The following is an 18,074-nucleotide window of genomic DNA, read 5'->3' on the forward strand; positions in this document are numbered from 1 at the left end:
TGTTAATATACACACACACACAGGGAATGTGGAATATATGGAATGTATGAACACACACACACACACACATTTCTTGCTATTAGCAAATGTATTAATTATATATTAAGGAATTTTAAGTTTATTATAAATAAATTATATATTATTAATATATAATATGTATATTTATAACTTTTAATATATAATTAATACTTTTGCCAACAGCAAGAAATATGTATTATTATTATAAATCATAAAGATCCATTTATGAAAGACATGTTCACCATCCAACAGAGACTTTTATTTAATCTTAAATCTCAGCAAATAAATGTCTTCATGACAAGTATATTATGTTGATAAATAAATAACAATCAAGTAATACTATAATGCAACAAAGCCCTCCACAACATGGGCTCTGGTAATGGCACAGTGGAAAAGACGAAACTCACTGCATATTAACAATAAACCATGAGATAAATAAATAAAAAATTGCAATTTATAAAAAGCATTTCAATTCGATTACTGCATCACAGCAAGCAGTTTTTTTTTCTGTATATATTTTCCTCAACATAGTGCATATGCAACAACATCAACTCTGATAACAATGACAGTAAGTATAATTGATCATGAATCCTAAGCTGAAGCGGTAAAATATACAATCGTTGCGTGCCGTAAGCGAGAGGACATTCCGCTCCTCTGAAACATGGTCATTCAACATCAAGCAGAAATAGATTTTTAAGAAACAGCAAAGAACAATATGAAATGCTGGCATTGTCCTCATTATTACATAATAATGTGAGAAATACTATGGCAACCAGTGAAACATGAAGTGGCGTCACATTATGGGATGTATTTTGGCACTGAATCTGTTTTGTATACTCAATATTCAATCAAAATATTTACATTCAATATGTTCTTGTCATCATGTGTATGTATATGAATGTGTGGCCATGTACCTGTATACAAACATGGGAACATGAGAGTATAGTTTCTGTATTTCGGATTATATACGTATGTGTACTTTGTCTCACTTCTGTCAAAGTCTCTCTCGTTCTCTCTCTCTGCCATCTCACTTTCTTGTTCTCTTTCAATCCTTCACTATTTTACAGTCCTTAAGGCACAAAGCCTTCTGTTACAAAACATGCCTGACTGTAGAAATCATACAATATGTACTTACAACAATTTTGTTGTTACTTTCAGTACTTCATTACTCTGATACCAATAACATACACACACATGTAAACACAAGCTAACATACAGAGGCACCTGTATAAACTCACAAGCACACGCACTTGTAAAGCACAAACATCAGTGAAACGACCAAGAGAGAGGAGAGAGAGACTGTGTAGAGTGGGATTAATGTGTTGTAATTAACTGAATAAAACAAATGAATGTCTTGTGGAAAGAGAGAAAAATAACAGTATCCTTCCTTTTCTTCTCCTTTTCATTCACCCACAATTTGGATTCATTTGAAGACTCCTGTCTCAGATGGACACCTCATACTCTCGTGTGTCCTACAGTGAGAGAGAGGGAAAAACATGCACACTTTACCAACAAATACGATGGAAAATTCTGCTGAAAAGACGTTAGCTACACTACAAGCTACTAACCAAAAGCAACTATTTAAAGGGTTAGCTCACCCAAAAATTAAATTTCTATCATTAATCATGTCGTTCCACACCCGTAAGACCTTCGTTCATCTTCAGAACACAAATGAAGATATTTTTGATAAAATCCGAGAGGTTTCTGATCCCCCACAGAAAGCAACGTAATCACCACATTCAGGGTCAAGTAAAATTAGTAGTAAAGTCATTGTTAAAATAGTTCATGTGACTACAGTGGTTCAACCTTAATGTTATGAAGCGACGAGAATACTTTTTGTGCGCAAAAACAAAACAAAAATAACGACTTTATTCAACAATTTCTTCTCTTCCCTGTCATTCACCTACACTGTTGATGTTGTATAGACAGTTCTGAGTTTCAAGCTGCCGTTCTGATGTAGAACCCAGAAGCGCTGCATTGTCTGCTCTGCAGATGTCTTTACTACTTTTCTGGACATTGAATGTGGTAATTACGTTGCTTTCTCTTGGGGATCAGAAACCTCTCGTATTTCATCAAAAATATCTTAATTTGTGTTCTGAAGATGAACGAAGGTCTTACGGGTGTGGAATGACATGAGGGTGAGTAATTAATGACTGAAATTTAATTTTTGGGTGAACTAACCTTTTAAGGGGACAATATCTTTTTTTATAATATAATATAATGGTGGTATTTATCCAAAGAATTAAGGTTTCTAAATAAATGAACTCATTAAGAGTGAGACCATTAACCGATATACATGTATATCGACACTAAATACAACAACAAAAATATAAAACATCCTCATTTATACTGGAAACTAAAACATGACAATTATATTTTTTAAGAAATTAATTATTTTTATTCAGCAAGGGCGCATTAAATAAATTAAAAAATATATGAAAGATGACAGTATAGACATTTATAATGTAACAAAAGATGTTACATTATAAATTAAAATGTATTTCAATAAATGCTGTCCTTAAGAACTCAAAAAATCCAGAGGAAAATGCACTATGGTTCCCACAAAAAAATTAAGCAGCACAAGTGTTTTTAACATTAATAATTACAAGAAATGTTTCCTGAGTATCAAATCATCATATTAGAATGATTTCTGAAGGATCATGTGACATTGAAGACTGGAGTAATGATGCTGAAAATTCAGCTTTGCATCACAGAAATAAATTACATTTTTAAGAAAGTTAAAATAGTTAACTACTTTTAACCACTATAAAACTTTTTTAAACTGTAATAGTATTTAACAAAATTTGATTTGTTTTTACTGCATTTTTGATCAAATAAATGCAGCAAAAGAGACATTAAAAAAATCTTACTGACCCTGAACATTTGAACATTAGTGTAACTATACATATTCTACACATAAAATTAGAGAGAAAATGCTGTGCTGTGACTTCTGCTGAGAGACTCATTTAAAGGGTTAGTTCACTCAAAAATAACAATTCTGTCATTAATTACTCACCCTCATGTCGTTCCACACCCGTAAGACCTTCGTTCATCTTCAGAACACAAATTAAGATATTTTTGATAAAATCCGATGGCTCAGTGTATCAAACTGCCAAAGTGGTGAACCATTGAAATTTCGAAACACTTATGAAGTAACGAAGCCTCGTTTACTGAAATCACATGACTTTGGCAGTTTGATACACGCTCCGAACCACTGATTTGAAACAAAAGATTTGTAAAGCTTCGAAGCTTCATGAAGCAGTGTTTTGAAATCGCACATCACTAGATATTGTTGAATAAAGTCGCTATTTTGTTATTTTGGCGCACAAAAAGTAGAACCACTGGTTGAAGGTTGAACCACTGTAGTCACATGAACTGTTTTAAATATGTCTTTAGTAGCTTTCTGGGCATTTGAAAGTGTTAAATATCTTGCTGGCAATGGAGGCCACACTGAGCCATCGGATTTTATCAAAAATATCTTAATTTGTGTTCCGAAGATGAACAAAGGTCTTACGGATGTGGAACGAAATGAGGGTGAGTAATTAACAACAGGATTTTCATCTTCTGGTGAACTAACCCTTTAAATGGGTGAGTCGTTTAAATACCATCCAAATCAACTGACTACAGTGAACTTCAGGCTTCCCAATGTAAGATATATGAGATCAAACATAGCAAACAGACTGTGATTCCTTAAAGAGAACATGCATGAACATGCATTTAATTTGGTATTCAGTTGTACATCCTAACAATTAATAAGTATAAATTCCACTAGGTTGTGAGTATCTTACCCCTGCCTCATAGAGAGGGTTGTTAAAGTCAGACTCCACTGTAATAGGACTGTAGGAGTGGGTGTGAGAGAGAGACTTCCAGAACAATGGTTTCCACTGCCACCTACACACACTGAGACGGTGAGAGAGTTGTTAGCACAGAAGAGCTAAATAAGAAGAGCTGTTAAGAAGGTTTTGACAATTATCAGAGAAAACAACTGAATTTTAAAGCCAACCAAAAATAGTACTTGCAAGTCATTTTACTTTGGTAATGTGAAGTATTTCAGAGCAGGGTTTTATTTAATAATGCTTAAAAGTAAATAATACATGTATTAATCAAAATAACACTGGGTGCATCTATTAAAAAAGTTAATAGGGTTATTTTTGATTTCATGTTCAAATAAAATGTTTAATACAAAGCAAAAGCAGCCTCCCAAACTTACTTGGTGTAGTACATGTAGATTCCACCAATCAGAAGGATGACCAGAATGATTGGCAGGATGATGGCCAATGCAATGTTCTCACTCAGCATTTGATGAGATGCCTCTAATGACTGAGAAACTGAAAAGAGGAAAGTTAATAGCTTGGACATCATTACATGACACAGTGGGCCAGATCATCAAAGCAATATGAGTATCACTGATACAATGATAATCATCGTTACCCTCCAATTTATGATCGTCCAGTAACCCTTCATAGGCCACTACAAACAAAGAAAACATTATTAATTTCTTAAGATAAAAATGGCAACTCTGTGTATTGGACTAGTTCACATTCACATACCTTTACAGAAGGGTGGTGGGCTATTCCACTGAGAGGGGTGTCCTGGGACACAGTTGATGATGACTTCCCCAATGAGCTCGTAGCCCTCATAGCAGAAGAAACGTAGCGTCTCACCTGCCTGGTAACTGTGCTTGTACAGAGTCTGGTAGCCGTTGTCCGGCACGCCCGGGTTTGGGCATGGATCATACTTTACTGTTTAGCAGAAAAAATAGCAGGCAACATGTTTAATTGATGGTTTATTGGTTAGTACATTAAAGAGGAATCTTCACTGGTACTTGGGCTAAGATATTTAACTGCATCTGTAAAGTTTTATCCTGCATACACTAGCGTTCACAAGGTTGGGGTCGGTATTATTTCGTTTAAAGGGGTCATGACATGAGAAATCAAATTTGCCTTGATCTTTAGACACATCCTGCAAGTTTCAGAGCTTATAACTCCTCCTCATTATAAACAAAGCATTTATTTAATCAAGCTCCAAAAACAGCTCATTTGGATATTGGGAGACTTGTGACGTCATGCATTTGCATATGCCTGCCTCCAGAGCAAGACATCAATGAACACATCAATTTTATATCATTCCACCACAGGCCCATCCTACTGCCATTCAGTTGGCTGACACTTGCCTACTCCGGATGCGAGCGTTGTGTCGAAAGCAAATAGAACCCATTATAATCACTGATGCTGTCTACACTGGATACAGTATACAGATGCTCCTTCACTTTACTTCACGCGCTTGAGTCAGCCGACAAGAGGACAAATGGAAGAGTAAATAGAAACGTAAAGGAATGTTCGTTCTGATGCGTCCTGTTTAAACAGCTCATTTGCGTCTCTGTACAGACTTCAGAAGGATACCAGAATCAGGAACAAGTGGATGTTTTATTTTAATGGCATCCAGGATTATATGTTTGTTCAGAGTATTTGACTTCAGACTGTTTTGTGAAGGAAGTACAGTGTAAAGGAGAGTTCACAAAGAAACTTTTGTTGACCGATGAAGCAGCCTGAAAAATCTGATAGCAGCTGCATTACAAACCACAAGTAACTGATTTCATAATGCTTTGTCTGTAAATGACAGCTTTATATGGATAATGACAAGCCTTAAAGGAGCTGCCCCTTAAAAACTGATCATTTCAGACAGAAGAATGAAGGTTGAAAATAATTTTCCCCCCACATATATATATATATTTGTTTTTGTTTTGTTTGTTTTTTTGTGAAAAAAACTTTATTAACATTATAAGTGAACCTCAAGGAACATATTAAAATAATAAAAAAAACATGTCATGACCCCTTTAATGTTTTTGAAAGTCTCTTATGCTCACCAAGGCTGCATTTATTTGAACAAAAATACCATAGAAACTTATATAGTGAAATATTGTTAACATTTAACTGTTTTCTATTTTAATGTATTTTAAAATGTAATTTATTCCTGTGATGCAAAGCTGAATTCTCAGCATCATTACTCGAGTCAGTGTCACATGATCTTTCAGAAATCATTCTAATATGATGATTTGGTGCTCAAAAACATTTCTTATGTTGAAAACTGTTGTGCGGCCTAATGTTTTAATGGAAACCTTGATACATTCTTTGACAAATAGACAGTTCAAAACAACAGCATCTATTTAAAGGATTAGTCCACTTTCAAATAAACTTTTCCTGATAATTTACTCACCCCCATGTCATCCAAGATGTTTATGTCTTTCTTTCTTCGGTCGAAAAGAAATTAAGGTTTTTGATGAAAGGATTTTTCTCCTTATAGTGGACTTCAATGGCCTCCAAACGGTTGAAGGTCAAAATTACAGTTTCAGTGCAGCTTCAAAGGGCTTTAAACGATACCAGACGAGGAATAAGGGTCTTATCTAGTGAAACCGCATTTCTGTATTCTCCAAAAAGCTTACACTGTATGTACTACGCCTTCCCTATTCAACTTATGGAAAAGATGTAACTGGCGCTGTGTTCGTTCCGTAAGTTGAATAGGGAAGGCGTAGGACATACAGCGTAAGCTTTTTGGAGAATACAGAAATGCGGTTTTGGCGAAGGCACTTAGAAGGCAAACGTTTGTTTATATAAAGCATATACAGTTGTATTTTTTTGAAAATAACCGATCGTTTCGCTAGATAAGACCCTTATTCATCGTCTGGTATCATTTAAAGCCCTTTGAAGCTGCACTGAAACTGTCATTTGGACCTTGAACCATTTGGAGGCCATTGAATTCCACTATATGGAGAAAAATTCTGGAATGTTTTCATCAAAAACCTTAATTTTTTTTCGACTGAAGAAAAAGACATGGACATCTTGGATGACATGGGGGTAAGTAAATTATCAGCAAAAGTTTATTTAAAAGTGAACTAATCCTTTAAAATAACAATCTTTAGTTATATTGTAAATATCCTTACTGTCACTTTTGATAACTTTGATGCATCCTTGCTGAATAAAGGTATTAATTTCTTTTTAAAAAATCTTAAATCTTAACAGTGCAATAATTTACCATTATTAATAAGACTGTCAATCGATTACAGTCTTTAAACAGGATTAATTTTTTTGCTTATTGTTTTATTTTCATTTCATTTAATGTCTTTAATTATATGCATGTATGCATTCATTTTGACAGTCCTAATTATTAATAATAATCCATTTCAATCAAATGCATACAGAATCGATGACAAAAAGTAGTCAAATAGATTTTTTAAATTTTTTGAAGATCAATTTTTCCCCCACCAGAGGCAATCCCTCACACACCTTACTAACATGTACTCACAGACACACTTTGGGCTGCGGTCGCTCCATTTGGGCATGCCGGTGTCTCTGCCGTGGCAAGAGATCTGGCTCGGGCCTTCCAGCTGATAACCTTGGTTACATGTGAAGCGTACCACGGTTCCCACAGCAAAACCAGACTCCGGATGTACTGAGCGTGCTCCATTGACCACTTCTCCTGGGTCAGGGCACTGCTGGACTGAAGGCACATTAAAGCCAAGAGAAAAAGAGAGTGTGTACAATATTAATCAATTAATGAAACTGGCAAATAATTGGCCACCAAACGATGAACAACCATAACTATTATCAGTGAACTATTAAGTACTTCAATGTGCTCTCTTCTAGCCATAAAAATATAATCATAACTCGGCTCACTTTTCACACAGGTGGGCGGGTTGTTGCTCCAGGATAGATCCCATTGGCAGGTGATGATGTCAGAGCCGACAATGTCATAACCAGGCTGACACTGATAGGTTAACACACTGCCTCTCACCAGAGACGGGTGGGAGGAGCTGCTCCAGCCAAACTCAATTTGCGGAAGGGCAGGGCAAGTGTCATTTGGTTCCACCTCTGCAAGAAATTAAAAGAAGTGACATCACAGTAAGCAGTAACATGAAACATATGAAAAAGGCACAACCTTTTGATGTATTTACCTCTGTAGTGAATGAGGAAGCCTTGGCTCAGTATAAACGTAGAGTCATCGGGATCACTCTGAAACTGAATGGTGACCTCTGAACCTCCTGATACAACCCTGAACCTCTCTCTTGAGCCCAGGTACTGTCCAATCACATGTGACATCAGATCATGACCATCAAATAGAGTGAGGATGTCATTATGGCGGATGTTCAAACTGCAAGCAAAAGAGAGGAAAATAGAATTAAACCATAAATAGATTTAAACACAAATTGTCACAATCAAATAGATTTACTTACATTTGTACATCCAATTCGATGCGTTTGTCCTCGCTGACATGTATTTGCCACACACAGTCCTGCCCTTTAGAGTAGCTCTGTGGCCAGTCAGGAGACAACACTGTTCCCACTGGGTCCGTGAGCTCTCCGCCACACAGAGCTGAGAAGAGGAGAAAGAGGAGGAATCTTAGGCCACATCCACATGAAGCCAGAGCTTTCCCTTTCTGATCTTTTTTTTTTTCCTCATTCTAAAACAAATTCCGTAAATAAGGCGTTGTCTTAAGAAATCTGCGCACATTCGAAACCTGCTGAAACCGACTCAAAACAATGTAGTATACATGCCAGACCAGTATGTGGCACTGTAATTCTGCCACAGAGATACACTAAAAACGGAGAATAAGTCTTGGAGCATGCGCATAAACCTTGCGCGCTGTATACAAACTTTAGTAAAGCTTAGTAATAAAGCTTTACTTTAGTATTTGCTAATAGGCTCAGTAGCTTCTGCAGCACGAACACAAGCATGTAGTCCGCCATTGTTGTTGCTGTTGCTGTTATGTGACGTAGCGGTGTCTGACTAGGGTCGAGACGTAGGGGTGATGACAAAGTCGTTTCACAAAATATACGTATTTGCTGTACACACGAAAACGCAAGGGTGTCATTTTCCGATTTATCCACTCTGGGACCCGGTTTCAAAAAATAGCAAATTCAGGCTCCCAAAACAGCAGATTCGTCTGGACGAAACGCCAATACTATACAAAATGTTTACGTATACAGCTAAACGCGCCTCCGTGTGGACGGGACTCTTATTAGAATAGCTTTAGTATTATTACACTGAAAAAAAAGATTTTTTGATGCTGTTCACTTTATTTAAACAACTTATTTTGATTCAACGCCATTGTATCAGGTTTCTGGTTTAAATGTGATTGATTCATGTTAAATTGACTTGAAACGATTACTCTTTGACTTAACTTGATGTTTTCATATTGGAATAACATGTTTCAATCAAGTAAACCCAACCAGGACTCAATCAAACAGGATTTTCACTTCCCATCATGCTTTGCAAAGGGGCTGAACTAGGAGTGTAAATGTTGAAATAAAGTGTTATTTTAAGCAGTTTTTAGGAAGATGAGAAAATGGAAAGACTTTTTAATGTTTACTGTTCTATTATGTTGATATTTAAAAGTTTCTGTTAATTAATAGTTTTAGGGTTACCATTGTGGTGAATTGTTGCACTTGTGCTTGGGTTGAGGACCTGCTAACAAACTTTCAAATTACTTTAATAAGAAAGTAATTACTGTGGTAGTGCTCTGGGTTGTCTTTGCCAAAAGCATTGTAAGCCTATGTTGATTGTAAAACCATTGCCACCAATGGACTTATGATCAATTTAGGCTTTACAATGTTTTTGGTTAAGGCAATTTAGGATGCATCCAGTATCACATCTAGATTTCTAACACAGAACATCACAAAAGTTATATAAATCACAAAATTAAACAAGAAGAATTAATCGTAAAAATCAATGTGTATGAAAACAATTTATTTTTTATTTATTTATTTATTGCTTTTTATTTATTTTATTTTAAATGAACACAATTGATTCTAGTTAATTTAACATGGTTGAATCTATTGGATTTTACTTGTCTCAATCATGTGGAACCACTGTCCATGATTGAATTGAGTAAGTTGGACATAACTATTTTACATAGATTCTTCCTTAGTCAGTTGTTTTGTCACAACTCAAGGATTTTGCATAGAGTAAAAATACTTTTACAACCTTTACAACCTTTAATGTTAATAAAAACTAAGTTGGTTGTGTTGACCCAACGTAAGTACATTAAATTGGAATAACAGAATTGCATAATGCTGAAATAAAGCAACTTAATCATGTGGAAATCCTTTCCATGATTTTTTTATGTTCGTTCAAAGAGTTATTTTTTTTGAATGTAGGCCAGACTGATCAGATGAAATGAAGTTCCCAGTAGGTAAAATTTGAGATGGTTTTGAAATTCAATAATGTAGTTAGAATGATCTTTGAATTAACTTTGAATCACTTTAATGTTACAAGGATTATTTTCATTATAATTACACTAATTAAAGAGTTAAATTGACAGTTCTGATGAAGATCAACAGATCTAAATAAATAAATAAAATCTTACTGACCCCAAACTTTTGAATGGTAGTGTACAGATGCTGTACAGGTATATGTGGCGAATATATGTGATGTCGTACCTCTGCAGACAGGTTCACTCTCATTCCAGTGAGGGTCATTGGGGTCAACACACTCCATAACTCCTGAGCCCTGCTCCATGACAAAACCAGGAGAGCATGAGAAGGTTACTACAGTACCCAGTGGGAAGGTGATGTCGCTGCTGCTGAAGTTCCCATGAGGCAGGTAAGGCTCATAACAATGTTCCCCATCAAAAGCTGAAAGAGAGAGAAAGAAGAGGAAGGATGGAAAGTTATTAAGTGAGAGTGAAAGTATCTGTAAAACCCAGACATGAAGGTACAAAATTGTATTTTTCGAGTTTCTTTTTTTCTTAAATTTAGTGTGACATCACAATAAGCAACTGCATTCTGCATTCTTTAGACAAGCATCTGGTAAGAACTATATAAATGTACAAACGTTTTTGTGTTAATGAAATTACTAAAGTTTATAGTGATTTATATGGCGTATAGTGATGAAATATACATAGGCTCTTTTTGAACAGTGAACAAAACCATTTTGTTGAATGTATAGCAGGTTGTGTTACCCTCATAGCGGAGTGCCAGCAGCAGTGGGATGGAGGAGGAATCTGCTGTGAGCTCCACATAGAGAGACATTCCCTCGCTCACAAAGCCTCGTTCTGGAACGTCATCCAGATCCGAGTCAAAGAGGAGAGGAGCTGTAGAGCTATTCCCACTGCGCACAATCAGCCTAAGAAAGGGAGGAGGAGCATGGAAAAAAGAAAAGAAAATGACATTAAGAGAATGGGATGATTCTGGAAGGATCAAGATCATGGCAGGTTGTACAGGAAGAAGAAGTAGATTTCAGATGTTCGTTTATCAGCAGCAAACTTCTGTATAGCTTATACATTGCTCTGAAACACGCCTCTGTGCGCACGCTACAGGTGTGTGCGGCTGTGCCCAACACCAATAGAGATATAAGACAAGTAACTTAATACATGAGTGAGCAAGACCTGAACTCTTACTTGTCATTATCTTCATCAAGAGCCACCCTCTCAAAATGAAGGTGGAGCCTATGGCCTTCCTTGGCTTCCAGCAGCCAGTGACAGCTCAGGTTGCTACCACTGCTATGGTTACTTGCAGAGGGGAGGGTTGGAGAGAGGATGCGGCCAACAGTAGCATTTCTAATCCATCCTCCACAGGATACAGCTTTAATATACAAAAACATATGTGAATTCTTATACACATGGACATAAATTTAAGTGTCTTCAATGAACTGTAGATAATGAAAAAAAATAATAATAATAATTGAACAGGGACAAAAATGCAACCCACCCACACACTGTGGTTCTGGGGTGCTCCATTTGGGTCGGGTGGAGTTCAAACAGGTTGCAACCTCATGACCTCTGACCTCAAATCCTGGATCACAATGGAAGTGAGCCTGACCACCAGGATGGATGTCAGTTACAGTCACTCCACCGCCCTCAGGGGAGAGGGGGAATGAACAGGACAGGAGGAACGCTGGAATGGGTGTTTAAAAGGAAAAGACAATTCTGTCATTCCTGTTATGTCAAAACAGACAAATTACAATTTAATCACTGTGCAGTAGAGCTGCATGATTAATCGTTAAAAGATTGCAATCTTGATTCAAACACCAACGCAATCTTATTAATAAATGACAATGATTCACATGTGTCTATTAAACCTTGATAAAATCACACCGGACCATTCAGATCTGCACTCGCGCTGCCGCTGACCCAGAGAGAGCAGTTATCAGCTAGCAAATGTTAACATCACTCTGCACACGACGTAATAGTCTACCTCTAGCATGCAAACAATTTAAAAAAATGCAGTTTAGTAAGTGAGGATGCCAAGGAATAATTCTGAGTGTAAAAGTAGGCTACGTCAAATAATTATTACAATAGGTTAGGCTCCACTGTGTAACAAGCAAATTAAAATGATACACATTTATTATTCACAATATGGAAATAAAACATAGTTCGTTAAGAGCATGACTCAAACATGCCATTAATGTGCTTATTCAAGTCCTCTTTTGTTTTTTTGAGTTATTTTTTATCCATTCCGCATCTCCCACATATGTGTATTGTTGTGTCACTACTCTGCTTTATTAATTTATCCAATGTAAAACCCGGACACCGCCACACAAATGTGGCTTTTTGTTAATGACTGTCATTCAGGATTTAACGCAGAGTAACAGCTGTCACAGGCAATTCTAGTTGCATTTTTTTTATCAATTAATTTCTTATTTTCTTAAATTATCCTCTGACTATGTTCTGGCCTGCCATCTAGTGGCAAAATTTTTTTTTGGCCCGATGCCAAAGTTAATTGCCGACCCCTGATGTATAGATATTAAACAGTTTCACAAACAGTCTTTTCAACCACACAGTATTATTATTTCTGTCTTACAAATATTCGAAAAATCTCAGAAGTCCTTAGATAAAAGTTTATATTTCAGGTATAAACACTGATGCCCATGGTAGCGATCAAAAAAGAGTAATTGTTATATTGTTACGCCACTAGGTGGCGACAAGCGACTGTTAAAAATGTGTTTGTCATTGAATCATTCATTCAAGAGATACACTTTAAAATATATTCAAATAGAAAACAGTTATTTTAAGTTGTGATAATATTTCGCAATATCATTATTTTTATTAGATTTATGTTCAAATAAAGCTACGATCAAGCTACATCATAATTACCATAATTACGAGATTCCAACTTGTAAAAAGCATCCACGTCCTCGTAGATCTCGTAATTACAACTTATAAACTAGTAATTTTCTGAGAGCTCCGACTTGCACCACCTGACCGCTGCAGATTCATTTAGGCATTGATAGTTTTGCCACAGAAACGCATAATTTCCAGTCCGAGGACGTAAACAGGTCAGAGTAGAATGTCACATGTTGCCATCTCAAAATTACGGTAATTATAACATGGCGTGAATGCAGCATAAATGCAGCCCAGGAGACTTTAAAAAAAACTTACATACCCCAAACTTTTGAACAATAGTTAAAAGTAAAAAAAATACCTTGATAGTGAAAGCTGAAAACACCATGATTGGCTTGCTTCAGACTCTTATAGTGGATCTGCACTTGATTGGTTGAGCTACGAATCACCTGACCTTCGCTCATTAGTGTCTCATTGGCCAAAAGCTCAGGAGCTGTCCCACCCAGCTCCAGAATGGTAAGTGACTCCTCCTTGGACAAGTTTACTTTCTTTACCTTCAAGACAGACAGATGGTGTTACCATAACAACAGCTAATGATGTCGTTCCCCAAGATTGCATCAAGGACAAAGATTCCAGAACTCATTAAAGTGACATCGCCCATGCAAATGCCAACAAGATGCATCAGCTATGCTAACAGGCAGTAACCATAGTGATCCAGAGAGAGGCTAAATGAGTTTTCAATGGAAACCTTGGTAACAGTGAGGCTATCACACCTGTATCTCAACCCCATATCCAGGATACACCGTGATGCTGTAGGTGCACTCCAATGGGGAAAAGGGGGATGAGGATGAGAGCGGATCAGGGGACTCGACTATTCCCTCCATTCCTGACAGGCTGGCATTGCATTGAACTTGAGAGAGACAGTTTAAAAGTTTAAAAGGCAACTTAAAATATGCATTTAGAAATCACTAATGCTCCAAGACCTGTTGAGGGACAAGTTTAGAGCTTCATAGTGAAAATTATTTGATGTTTTCAACTGTCGGTTATGATACCTGGTGTGTGCACTGTTGTTATTGTTGTTGTAGTAATTAGTGTAGTTGTGGTCTCCTCCTCAGCTGGTGGTGATGTCACAGCACTCCCAAAACCTGATTGGCCTGCATGAGGTGCAGCCGATGAGGTCACTGCTGTAGTGAGGATTCCTGGTGACATCACTGTGGAGGAGGGTTCTGATTCTCTGATGGACGGGACGGCCTGGGTGGGGTTAGTAGTTGTACCTGTGAGGTAAAATCACAGATTTAAATGAAACATTCAAATTGTGATGACGTCAAACTGGTTCGATATTGAAATGTGTTCTTTTTAGGACAGATTGACCTCTGCTATTAGGGGTGTGGCCCAGGTACTCCTTACTCAGAAGTGCAGCATGGATGAGTTCTCCCAATGGGCGGGGACTAGAGGTCACGGTGGGAGGAGCCTCAGTGTCTGATGTCCCTAAAGAGGCACCTGAAAAGACCACAGAACTATCAGACTTAGTTTCTTTAAGCTAAAGGATTCATTGTAAAGTGATCGGCATATACTGTGTACATTCGCTTTTTGCAAATAGTAATAAACATACAAAAGCACACTCACACAAGTATGTGCACATTACCTGAAGTTAGGTGTAGCAGTGTGACAAACAGTGTCACAGCAAAAACTGTGGACACCATTATTTAATATGAGAGGACAGCCTGGGTGCAAGCAAACAAGAGAAAAAAAAGAAGTAGTAAGAGGTATAGAAGAATAAAAAGGGAAAGATCAAAGTTAAGGAAGACTGTAAGTCAAAGGTTATGATCTTAAAGAACCCATGAAAGCGTTTTGTGACTTTTCTTTCATGTCTGTTAGATCTGAAGTCACGTGGAAACATGGATATACATAAAAATAAATAAAACTACAGTCTTTGACTCTTCTGTGAAAACGTAGCAAAATAATGATGATGATTTATAATGTTACAAAGACTTCAATCTGAAATAAATGCTGTTCTTTTGAACTTTCTATTCATTAAAGGATCCTGAAAAAACATTTATCACGGTTTCCACAGAAATATTAAGCAGCACAACCAGTCATAAGTCACATGGGTATATTTGTAGCAATAGCCAACAACACATTGTATGGGTCAAAATTATCAATTTTTCTTTTATGCCAAAAATCATTAGGATATTAAGTAAAGATCATGTTCCATGAAGATATTTTGTAAATTTCCTACCGTAAATATATCAAAAATGTATTTTTGTGAGTGGATATGCATTGCTAAGGACTTCATTTGGACAACTCTAAAGGTGATTTTCTCAATATTTTGATTTTTTTGCACCCTCAGATTCCAGATTTTCAAATAGTTGTATCTCAGCCAAATATTGTCCTATCCTAACAAACCATATATTAATGGAAAGATTATTTATTCAGCTTTCAGATGACGTATAAATTTCAATAAAAAAAACTGACCCTTATGACTGGTTTTGTGGTCCAGGGTCACACATTACAATGATTTCTGAAGAATCATGTGACTGAAGACTGGAGTAATGATGCTAAAAATTCAGCTTTTCATCACAGGAATAAATTTTAATCTTAATATATATTAAAATAGTACAATATTAAATTGTTAAATAATACAATATACAATTATTTAATATCACAATATTAAATAATACAATATTAAATTGTAATAATATTTGACATTATTACAGTTTCACTCTATTTTAATCAAAGAAATGCACCTTTGGTGAACATAAGAGACTTTCAAGCACATTAAAAAAATCTTACAGACCCAATCCTTTGATCAGTAGGTGAGACCGGGGGCAAATGTAACGGGGGCAATTGTAACATCTCAAATTACACCAATCAGAAACGAGACAGAACTCATTTTGCATGTGCTCTGTGGAGATCCCTCTCTGCATGCCAAAGCACAAGCTTCTAAATCATACTTGGTAAAGTTTTTCTTTTCTTTTTTTTGAGGTATAAAAGTAATTTTTTTCATCTACAGTATTTCCCTCACACTGTCTTAACCGTTAATGTCTATGAAATTAAATCTGTCTCGTTTTGATGACCATTCTGTTGTCTAACATTTCATATCTTTGTCAAACTGTTTCTAGCTAGCAGGGTAGCTTGTCACGGGGTGGTACAGTGGCACATGGGGGCAGATGTAACATTTGACTTCCAATGTTTCAATCAATATTGTGACTCTAACAGTGCTTGTAAAAAACATTTGGTGACTGTTAACAAGTAGAACACAGATAGAAGTTACTGACATAAAAATTGTATCCAAATATTTCAAAAGGTTTTTGAGTAATGACGACATGACCAAAATTTGTTACAATTGCCCCCGGTCTCCCACTCATCCCATACTAACGATTTCTTTCCAATCAGATGTTCTCTAAAACTGTCTGTTAAACAATTTTTATGGGGTCTTTAAAGCTAAAGTATCTATTAGTATGAGTTAGTTTTGTGCATAGACTTGAAATTTAAAATATTTTTTGATGATATGCCTCTAAAATATTGCAGTTTCTTAATTCAGTGGTTTAAAATAAACAAACTGCAGAAATGCGTCATCTCGTAAAATATTCCCTCAAAGTCATTGGTGCTTTTGCCATGTATCAAATATTATAATGGCCCCGCCGTGGCCCTCGAGGCCTGACAGTGCACGAGACATATGGACCCCAACGTGCCCACGTTCAGTGATCAATGATGTCACCGCTAACACGAGAGGCAGGTAGCAGAGAGCAGGTCTGGGCTGCCAGTGGCCCAGTCACCACCACGAGCCTCATTTAGTATTTACCGCACACACCGATGCTGACTACAAAAATAGGGTTCATAATGCAAATGACAACAACATGTCGATGAAAACATGTTGAGGCTCGTCATTAGTTTATAATACCCACACTAACAGAAATAATATCCACGATAAAATATGCGGGCAGATGATGTTGCTGACACTGCGGGCAGAGCGTTCAGATAATTTATTCAGACGCTCTTCCCCTCATCTGCTTCAAAAACATCTCCTCTTATCCCTACCTATGACGCAAGACGCCCATTTCACCCCCCAAAAAAGCACTAGCAAGCCGTCTAGACTGAAAAAAAAAAATCCTGCATTTTCTTCTAACGAAAAGCAATACTGGGTAAATATAAATGGTTTACAATGATTTCATGAACACATCCATTGCATCTTCATGCAGCTGGCTGTCGCGCGAGGTAACAAGCTCGCGAAAACACCACTGTCTGTCAGAGGGAAACGAAACATATACGCACCCGCAATACGCAGTTTCTCGTTTTTTATTCTTCAGAATGAATCCGCTAGGTTTCTTCCCTTGTCCTGGTGATTCTGTGAATATTTCGTGTGTGTTTTTTTTCCTCTAGCACCGCTCTCACTGCTGCGTTTCTAGCGCGGTCCTCCGTCTCTCGCTCCTCCACCCCCTCCAAAATACCACAACTGGCGCTGCGCGTCAAACGGATTTTAAATAATCATTTGAACGCTCCTGTCCCAGTTATTGTCAAATACGGGCGTTCCATTCGAACCCTCGGGAAAGACTGTAACAATTTCAATCCAAGGAAAAAATCAGTTTGCCTCCGTTCTTGGTTGTATTTTCTCATTCGTTTATTTTTGTCCGTTTAGGCCTATGGCAGGATAGCAGGTGAGTGGAACAGGCATAGATGGCAGTTCCTACCCGTATGGTTGGTGCGCTGACTGTCAATTAGCGATGTCCGAATCGTTTTTGTGAGTCGGATCGTTTTAATGAACCGGTTCACATATCCGTTCATCCACGAATCCAACTGAGCTTGTCCGAGCACTTCTCGAGTAAACAACAGTCTCACTGTGACGATTTGTCGCGTGGAATAAGACAAGGCTGCCCTATTTCTCCATATTAATTCTTCTTTGCCTCTCAATTTTTAGCTCTGCATATTTCCAGTTGTAATTTACAAGGTATCACAGTTGACAATGATGAGGATTTGATGAAAATAACAGCAGGTGTACC

General features: G+C 37.0%; 1 protein-coding gene across 2 annotated transcripts; it reads right to left on the bottom strand.

The window, feature by feature from the left end:
• Positions 1-255: 255 nt before the first annotated feature.
• Positions 256-18,060, bottom strand: sez6l2 (seizure related 6 homolog (mouse)-like 2). 2 transcript variants are annotated; one of them, XM_051888549.1, is made up of 19 exons: positions 17,350-18,060; positions 14,720-14,798; positions 14,482-14,574; positions 14,127-14,348; positions 13,848-13,984; positions 13,436-13,628; positions 11,723-11,908; positions 11,413-11,596; positions 10,975-11,138; positions 10,454-10,648; positions 8,249-8,387; positions 7,970-8,166; positions 7,692-7,886; positions 7,321-7,515; positions 4,569-4,760; positions 4,450-4,488; positions 4,229-4,346; positions 3,807-3,918; positions 256-1,490 (listed from the first exon to the last, which is right to left on the bottom strand). In XM_051888549.1, the coding sequence occupies exons 2-19, from the start codon at positions 14,775-14,777 to the stop codon at positions 1,461-1,463; spliced, it is 2,649 nt and encodes an 882-aa protein (XP_051744509.1). In that variant the 5' UTR covers positions 14,778-14,798; positions 17,350-18,060; the 3' UTR covers positions 256-1,460. The 2 variants fall into 2 exon arrangements, with proteins under 2 accessions (XP_051744509.1, XP_051744508.1); XM_051888548.1 differs by having other exon boundaries at positions 14,446-14,574; positions 17,350-18,054.
• Positions 18,061-18,074: the final 14 nt, after the last annotated feature.

The sequence above is a fragment of the Ctenopharyngodon idella genome, chromosome 3 (genome assembly GCF_019924925.1).
Source record: "Ctenopharyngodon idella isolate HZGC_01 chromosome 3, HZGC01, whole genome shotgun sequence".
NCBI lineage: Eukaryota > Metazoa > Chordata > Actinopteri > Cypriniformes > Xenocyprididae > Ctenopharyngodon > Ctenopharyngodon idella.